Source organism: Solanum tuberosum, unplaced genomic scaffold, assembly GCF_000226075.1.
Source record: "Solanum tuberosum cultivar DM 1-3 516 R44 unplaced genomic scaffold, SolTub_3.0 scf00018, whole genome shotgun sequence".
Classification (NCBI taxonomy): Eukaryota; Viridiplantae; Streptophyta; class Magnoliopsida; order Solanales; family Solanaceae; genus Solanum; species Solanum tuberosum.
Genome location: NW_006238944.1, coordinates 327118 through 336446, shown reverse-complemented (window position 1 = coordinate 336446; position 9329 = coordinate 327118). Strand labels below are relative to the sequence as shown.

General features: G+C 34.9%; 2 protein-coding genes across 3 annotated transcripts in view; one reads left to right on the top strand and one right to left on the bottom strand.

Moving 5' to 3' along the window:
• LOC102602216 (uncharacterized) overlaps window positions 1–2708 on the top strand; it is a 13566-nt gene extending 10858 nt beyond the window's left edge. For both annotated transcript variants that reach the window (XM_006340397.2, XM_006340396.2), the window contains one exon: window positions 2463–2708. The gene's annotated coding sequence lies outside the window, so the exon portion shown is untranslated. The remainder of the gene's footprint in view (window positions 1–2462) is intronic.
• A 1698-nt stretch (window positions 2709–4406) lies between these two features.
• Window positions 4407–5080, bottom strand: LOC102601880 (salt stress-induced hydrophobic peptide ESI3). Its single transcript, XM_006340395.2, has 2 exons — window positions 4961–5080; window positions 4407–4529 (listed from the first exon to the last, which is right to left on the bottom strand). The coding sequence occupies exons 1-2, from the start codon at window positions 5039–5041 to the stop codon at window positions 4446–4448; spliced, it is 165 nt and encodes a 54-aa protein (XP_006340457.1). The 5' UTR covers window positions 5042–5080; the 3' UTR covers window positions 4407–4445.
• Between the last annotated feature and the right edge of the window lie 4249 nt (window positions 5081–9329).

Below are 9329 nucleotides of genomic sequence, written 5' to 3'. Positions count from 1 at the left end.
ACTTTAAAATTTCCCCCCCCCCCCCCCCCCCTGCCTTTCCTCTGGATTGAGTGAATTCAGCCTCTCAAAATTTGCATTGGGTCTCCAGGCTTCACTTTCATCATAAAGATACTGTAGTAATTTAGGATTTCATGTTCAATTTGTGTCATTAGTCAAATTACCCCCCACCGTAGGTCTGTCTATGCAATTTTTTCTTCTGTGAGCATTGGCAATTCTGTGAAAGTACTTTGTGATCTCCTTCCTTCAACCATAGACACCTAGACTTTTGCCTTCAAGATATCTCTTCTACTAAAGCAATATGCTTCAACTCAAGTTGCAAATTGAAAGATTTTAGCTTTCTTCTGAAGCGGGTGTTCTCTGATCTGCAGTTCGATCAAGTTTAGCTAGTTCATTAAGTGCCATGCTCCTCTTGGTCTCATTCTTGTGATAGCCTTCATTGTTCCATTCTGTGATTCTTTTTGAGTAGTCTTATTTTCTGGATGAGAATAAAGCTACGGGTGCCTCTGACTGTGTAAGATTGCCACCAATGCTTGACCAACTCCAAGAAAACATTTGATTGAAGCCACATGTTTTCAAACTTGAAAACCTCCAAATCCCTACTTGCAAGTACAATGGGCTTATGATCTGAAACTACTCTTGCCAGTGCATACTGATGTACATCCTTGAAAATATCACTCCATTCAGGTGAGATCATATAGCTATCAATTTGAGGCCTGAGATTATCCTCTTGACTGTGTATTGGGCACCCTGGAGTGGAAAGGTTTATCAGATCAGGTCTAGGATTGTGTCTGAGAAGTCCTTTATTGCCTTGGATCTATCTTGTGCATAGGAGTCTCTCACTCTCTTATCTACAAACATTGAAATCACCACCAATTACCCAATGATCAGGCCGTGAACCCCTAATTGCAGCCAATTCATTCCATAGGTCAGATCTTTTTGGATTAGTATGGGAGCCATAAACACCTGTGAATACCCATTTGAAGTCATCAGAAAGACTTTGAGATCTACATGAAGTTGAAAAGGATCCAGTCTGGCTGTCCACACACTGCCAAGATCTTTCATCTCACATGATAATGATACCCCCCCTACTGCTACAAGCTTTTGGGTCATCAAAAGAAATCCATCTCTTCCCCCAAATCTTTCTTATCCATGAAATGCACCGGTCTTTAATTTTGGTCTCTTGGAGACATAGGATATCCACCTTAATAAGCAAGATAGATTCTAAAGTGCTTCTCTTATTCTTGTCATTTAACCCCTGAACATTCCAGCTTAAAATCTTCACTTTCATTTCTATCGCGATTTGTGATGCCTGTCCCTGTTTCTCTGGTAACTACCTTGTTATACTCTCCATGATAAATTCTACAGTTCCAATTCCCCTTTGGACTTCCCTCTCCTAGTGCTCGGGGGTAATTTTCCCTGCGACTGCATCTGTGGTTTCCTTCTCTCCTCCATTCTTAAAATAATTCCCAGAATAATGTTTGTGTGGCTCTCCTCTTCTCTTTTCATTTATTATGTTCCTTTCTCTCTTTTTTTCGGTTTTCTTGTTTTTGGTCCAAATTCATTTGACGGAACTCTCTGCATGTATTCCTTTATGTCGAAAGTCATAAGCTCTAGCCATAGTAGTTCGACTTTGTTCATAAGAACTCAAATTATTGATGGTCAAAAAGTTCCCTTCTCGTAACAGGTGAAGCTTAGAAAGTCCATATGTGCACAGAATTAAGAATCCTGGGAAATTAATCTTCACACTAGTTAATGTAAAGAGACATCGTTTGACCACAGAAACTATGTCATACTATCTTCCATTGTCTTGCACTAGGCAATTATTTATCCAATGCCTAGCCTAGAGTTGGCAAAATTGATACACTCTCCACAACTGTCATCCAACAGGTCCAAGATCAGTAGATAACAGTTAATTGATGAGAATTCCATTTTCTGATTGATACTGTTAATTTACAATGATTCCAAATTCCTATTGGATGTCTCTTTTCCAACAATGTTGTTGGGATCTGAAAATACTTTCCTTTTGAACCTCTAAGGAATAGTTCAACTGCAGTGCTACAATGGCAAATTGAGTTTAGGAGCACAGATTGCTAGTTCACTCTTTTAGATAGACTTTAATGTTTTTGAAGCTATGTTGCTTGTAATCTTTTGTTTCTACTACTCAAGCCACTTGGGTGGTTGTATTGGATGGAGAAGTGAAATTGGACCTGGTAAGCATCAATGCTTTACTAATAGCAGTGGATCACTGGAAATGCCACTAATCCTAACTCTGTCAACTTATGTACTCCTATTAATTTGCAAATTTTAGGAGTCAGTTGCGTTGGAGAAAATGTGTAAAAATTAGCCTTTCATATTAATTCATTTGTCACTGGAAATGCCAGTGATCCCAACTCTGTCAACTTTTGCATCACGTCGTTTCCATTTATGTTGCACATTTTCTCAAAACTTTTTTTTTTTTGCAGCACATGTATCACGTTGAAGGTGGTTTCAGATAATTCCATATGGGGTTGAAAAACTTGCCAAAAGCAAATGAATTTTGTTGGTAATTCTGATGTTACAGTGTTAAACTTTTGTTTTAAACTATACTCTGGGGAAAATAAACTGTCCTAATGCTCTGAGTAGCTTATTTTGTTCAAACAGCACATGGCTCTACAAAATACTATTATAATCTCTTGTGCGTGTGAAGTATTGGGCCTATATTTTGGTGATCTGCCCTATCTGCTTATATTTTAATTGGTTGGGTGAGTGAGCGAGCTTGCTTTTTAGATGGATAAAATATAGGTCGGTCTAAATTCATATTTAACTCATAATAAAAATATGGATACTAATGGATAAAATATGAGTTGGACAAATAAGTTTCGATTTCAATTTTTATTCACTCAAAATTGATGATATATTACCAAAAATGTTGCAACTTTCTTCCTTTTTATGTTCTCTAATAAAATTAATTGTTCTTGTCTGTAATTGGAAAGGTGGAATCTATAATGTAAAATTCTTTCGTTAACTATAAAAAAAAATTATTTGTTCAATTTTATATGAGATAAAAAATAATAGTGTAAAGTAAGCAAATTGTATGTTAGTATTGATAAGCTTCAAGTGCATTAAGCATGTTTTACTTCTAAAATGTAAATATTCATTTACATTGAAATTAAAAAAAATTGCCCCGTTGTTATTAGACACATCTATTTTATATTGAAAAATTGTAAAACCTCCCTTTTGACTTCATGATACAGTAAAATTAAATAAAATATTTACAACATTTTTAGTCCAAAAGATACTACAATGAATTTTCTTGATATTGAACGTATTTTTATCCCTAAGAAATAGGTCCAACTACTATCCATTTTATGTTAGACTATTTTTGACCGTTCAAGTTGATCAATCTGCACATTTGCCGCCAATATGCGTTTGCAAAAGATTCATTCAAGCCCATTATTTTTGTGGGAACTAGCCGGTGGTGTCTGAACCGATTTATATGAACCTCAATTCTGCCAAATTTTCACTCGGGTTAAGTTGAAATTGAGTTAAGTCCTAATTCACTCAAGTTTACTTTGAACTCAATTATATTAGGCTCAATTGAGCTTAAAAATAGATTGGGTCTTGATCCAGTCAATTCAACCCGCTTAATCTCAATAATTTTAATATATTGTTATTTAAATTTTATAACCACAATTTGAATTTTAACTTAAAAAAGTTACTAATAAATAAATAAATTCTAAACAATATAAAATAGATAATAAAATATTAAAACGAATTGAAATTAAAATTTAATTGAACTCAATAGAGAATTTTAAGTAATTCTCTTAAAATGAATTAAGACTTGAATAAGTTAAAATTGAATCCAATACAAATTACCTTAATCCCCTCCTACCCATAAAATTTTGAACGAAGGGAGTGAATTACCTATAATCAAGGTCCTTTTAGAGACTTGTGTCTCACTGGCATCATTATTATTTTAAAACTGCCCAACTATTTATAACTTATCCTAGGTCACTAATTTTAAAAAAGTCCCATCTTTTTTTGAATTTTGTGCTAGCCAACCACGAAATTTTCTCTGCCTATTTATCCCCAACCCGATCAAGTGTTAAAAAATAAAACGTAGTAACAACATCACAGAGTATTTACATTGAGCAACCAACAACACTTGCAACAATAATGATCTCATATTAGATGTCCATTTAAAATGGAAGAAACGTTAATTAAATTTTTCCTATGAGTGAATTAGTAGAATTATTTTTTTATTTATAATTTCTTAGTATAAGTCTGAAAAAAGTAATCAACTTAAAAAAGAAAGTCGTCTGAAAAAAAGTGTATATAGGACAATTGAACGGTTGGAGTATTATAGTTATATAAATGGAGGGACTATTAAGAACATTAAGAAAATAAAAAGAAGGCAGAATAAGAAATTAAAATAGTATTTATTGGAGAATACAGAGAGTATTATACTATCCAACCAAGACATAGAGTGCATAAATAATGCCCGGTATGTATCCCAGTATTGTCAGCAACACACAAATCCAAAACTCCACCTGCATGCATTAATAATACATCAGCAGAATTCCTAATACAATAGCATCTCCTAATATATGCTATGCACATGAAATTAAAATGAAAATTTTGAAAGATGTCTATTATTCCTTCAAATTAGTCACATGCAATCCATACTCTTACAATTGTATATGTAAGTTCTACACTTAAACCTGCATAAAATTAAACAAATAAACGCATTCCTTGTACGTAGCGTCCTATACTTTTATGTTCCATGTATGTGGCACCCTACATTGTATTATATAATTGTTCAATTTTATATAAATTTAAGTATCGAATTATGCACATCCGAAGTTGTTAGACATAAATATCAACTATGTATTGTATCTAATAACAATTACTCAATTTAAGTAGTGATGGATGTAATTAAAAAAGATGTATGTTGTTTAATTAGGGAAAAAAGAGGACTTACACCACAGCCATATCGTAGGAAAACACCAACAGGAGGAAGTAAGATAGCAAGGATGACTTCAAGAAATGTTTCAGAACCCATTCTTTTTTTTTTTCTATAAAAAAAACTTCGAGAATTAAAAAGAAGAAGTGAATGAAGGAGTTCATTACGAGGGGAGATATATGATGATATGCACAATATTTGTGTCGGCTAATAAAGGCTTAAGCACACACGTGGAAGCACATCAACACGTGGGATCATATGCTTGCCTTTATGTGTCTTTTCGTTTCCAACCTCTTTTTTTAAAAAAAATAAAATCAAAGTCGATCCACCTATCCGTCTTTCTTTTACTGTTATATCAGAAGTTACTTCATATATTACTTGACAATTGACATAAAATGAATTTATTTTTGCCTTTTGTTAGATCTTTTTCATGACTCGATAGATAAATTGATAAGCTAATAAAAAATTTTCCATGTTTTAAAATACGATATCCATCACTTTTGAATGCAATCTATATAAAAGCCCGGTGTATGTTATTTTATTTATATGATCTTATATATCATATATTTATATAAAAGAGTACTCTAGGTCTGCCTACGTGGCGCCACCATAAGCTAGAATTTCCTTTTAAATTTATTTATTTTTAAAAATAGTCTTCCCCTTTCATGAAAAGATGTAACTTTTATGAAAAGTTATGCCTTTTATATAAAGTTGCGACTTTTATGAAAAAATGTGATTTTTATGAAAGGTTGTGACCTTTTCGAAGGGTTGTGACTTTTCCAAAGAGTTGTGGCTTTTCCGATAAGGCACAATAAGTATTTGTTCACACTACCCTTTGTTGTCTATAAATAGAGGAATTTCGTCTCATTTTAAAACAACGTAAATTCTGAACTTTTTCTTCTTCTTCTACACAATTAAATATTCGTGTACTTTTCCTGTTGAGTGACTCACTGACACCATTATTTTTGTATAATACACTTGTGAATAGAATCGTTCCATCCTGAGAGGATCTATTCCTTTAAACCTCAGGTACTAGAGGAGAATGATTTCCTTAATGGGACACTTTGCATTCAATGGGCACAATTTTTTCCTTTCTGTTTCATTCTATTGTTATAGATCCTGGTATATTTTTTTACATTCATGAATTTATGCTTATGATATTAATTATTATTTTTTAGTACATGTTTTAAACTTTGTTGTTTATGTTTCTGCAAAGTTAATTCTATAAGTATTTGTTAGTGCATATAAAGATTATTTATTTATTAGAAAATTTAATATCTCATGTTGATGTTCATCTAATTTCCCAAAATATCAAATAGTAACACTTCCGGGAGGCAAAAGGATAAATTATAAAATCAAATTAAAGATGATTGATTGAAGGATAGATGAAAAGATGTTATAATTATCATTTTCCTTTACATTATTAATGTTCGTTACTACGTAGTCTTGTATGTAAGATAATATAGTGTTTTAGTTTTGATGACCGATAGGTTTTTTAAGTATTATTTTATAAATACTGCAATATTAAATTTCCGCGCGAAGCGCGAATAATTTTACTAGGCGCCACCACAAACAAGGATTCCCTTTTAATTTAATTTATTTCCAAAACTAGCTTTCCCCTTTCATGAAAAGTTGTGACTTTTATGAAATGTTGCGACTTTTACGAAAGATTGTGACGTTTATGAAAGGTTGTGACCTTTCCGAAGGGTTGTGACTTTTCCAAAGAGTTGTGACATTTTCGATAAGGCACAATAAGCATTTGTTCACACTACCCTTTGATGTCTATAAATAGAGGGATTTCCTCTCATTTTAAAACAACGAAAATTCTGAACTACTTCTTTTTCTGCACAATTAAATATTTGTGTATTTTGCTCTTATTGAGTGACTTACTGACACTATTGTTTTTGTATCAATACATTGGTGAATAAAATCGTTCCATCCTGAGAGAATCTAATTCTTTAAACCTCAGGTATTAGATGGGAATAGTTTTCTTTAGGTGTAACAAATCGGAAAATTAGTAAGTGAACTAGAGCCTAAATGTGAGGGTTAACGTCAAGGGTTAAGGGCAAGGGCTAAGGGTTTTGGGTGAAGGCGGACCAAGGCTTCCTAAAACTAGGCCTAGCCACTACCTACCAAGACCACGAGGGTCTTCACCACCCATGGTGGCCATCACGAGTCGTGGTGCCACCCGTGGTTGGCAAGGCAGTGTGCCCTAGAAAGGTGCCAAGACAAGGCTCCCCTTCACGAGCCACTTCACGGCTCGTGGTCATGACCAAGGGCCATGGGAAGGCTCGTGGGGTTGCCTTTGCCTTGGGGGAGAATTTCAAGATGAGGGAGCTACTGTTCAAGGGACCACGGGTCGTGGTGTCCTTGACTAGGCGTGAAGGTGGTCGTGAAGACCACTTAGGCGCAATGGGAGGCAAGGCTTCAAGGCCTTGGCACTGCCTCAAGACCACGACTCCTAGTCTTGACCACTGATCGTGGGAGGTCTCGTGGTCATGTCTTAGGCCCTTGAAGGCTTGGCATGTTGAGGAAGGCTACTGCCTAAGGGACCATGGGAACCACCACGAGCCGTGGTCCCCTTCACGACCCGTCCAAGTGGGCGTGGTCCCTGACGAGGATGCCTAAGTTGAGGGGTTTTAGGTAATTTCATTTTAATTAATTATTATGTGGGGTCATTCTTAATAGTTTTATATCACTTATATAAATAGCTTTAAGTCTTAAAAGACTTCATTTACCCCTTTATTCTTCAAAACCCAAATCAAATCAAAAGTTCTTCTCCCTCCCAATATTTCTCTCTCTAGAAGTTCCCAAAGAAGAAGAAGAAGAAGAAGTGGGAGCTAGGGTTTTTGGATTCAAGGTGTTTCTTCCTCAAAATTCTTGGGGATTCACAAGCAAGGTATGGACTCTTCATCCTTGACTAAGTTTCATTCAAGGAGCCAATTCCAAAATATGATTTCAAGTTTCAAAATTACCCAAAAAGTAGGGTTTTCAATCTAAGCATGGGTTCAGTTCCAAAACGTTTTCAAGGGTTAATATTTGATGATTTATGAATGAATTGGTGTATTTATGATGATTTACAATGAATTCCACATGAACCCATGTTCTTCCCCAAATTACTAAATTGAATGTTGGTGACTTGGGTTGGTTGATTATGGAAGTATGTTGATGGATTATGCCTAAATTGATTTAGATTATTGAATTGCATCATTGTTCATGCCTAATTTTGGTATTCTAAGATATGTTGGTGAATGATGGTTCATAGCCTTGGAAGGCAATTTCATGAAGGCTAATGCATGAGAATGATGTTATGAAAATGTTTATGATTCCAATGAAAGTTATATGATCATATCTATGATGTAATTGTGCTAATATTGAAAGGTTCATTCTCAATTGTGCACATATGAATAATGATGATAGAATGTGAAGGGTTTCTATAATGTAATGTTATATCTTGAATTGGTAGGCTTATACATCCTATTCTTGTATAAATGAAAGTAAGGTGGATTGATGTATCTTGAATTGGTAGGCTTAGGCATCCTCTTCTTGTATAATGAATATGTCTTGACTTGATGAATATGAATCGATAGGGCAATGGAGTTCCTTTCATAAATGAATGATGAAGTGTTCTAGCCTATGTCTTGAATCGGTAGACCTAGTGTTGGTAGCCCTTCATGATGAGTCTAGAAACTAATGTGATGATAAACCTTGAATCGGTAGACCTAGTGTTGGGGGCCCTTTCATGTGTGAAATGATGAACCTTGTTATGGCACCCTTCCTTGGAAAGTCAATGAGCGATCCTTAATGTACCTTGAATCAGTAGACCTAATGGTGGTGGCCCTTTCAAGTGTAATGTACTTTGGGTCAGTAGGCTTAATGTTAGTGGCCCTCTCAAGTACAATAATGTTAATGAAAATGAAATACTCTATGGGAATGTAGGCTAAGCACCGAGTGGATATGGTAAGAAGAAAACTCTCCCAATGTTAGGTTAGGGTTCCAATGAATATCTTCCTATCCCATAACTATGTGCCCACATAGGATAATAGCTAGTGGAATCCACTTATGCTAAAATGTTACCAGTCCTACCTTAGGCAAGTAGACCACCTCTTTACGGTGTGGGGCTATATGACACCGGATTCCATGGTTTGCTCTCATGGTATATGTCGGTTGATTCTTATTCCCATCATGTGAGATGTGCATTGTGGTTTCTTGAGGAGTTCTATGAAGTGTGGGTGGTAGTATGGGATACCATCCACGCATTGCATGAGTAGGCTTTAAGAGGGTTATAATGAGTTCTCTAATGTCTTCATCACTAATGAATGAAAGTGCTTTAAATGAAGCTAATGAAGAATGTTGACTTAAATATTGTACGAGTAGGCTTTGATAG

Bases quoted from the DNA above. Each gene is read 5' to 3' on its own strand.
- LOC102601880 (XM_006340395.2), bottom strand. From the start codon at position 5,041: ATGGGTTCTGAAACATTTCTTGAAGTCATCCTTGCTATCTTACTTCCT. The intron at 4,530-4,960 runs GTAAGTCCTCTT...TAATGCATGCAG, and splicing joins TCCTACGATATGGCTGTGGT to GTGGAGTTTTGGATTTGTGT.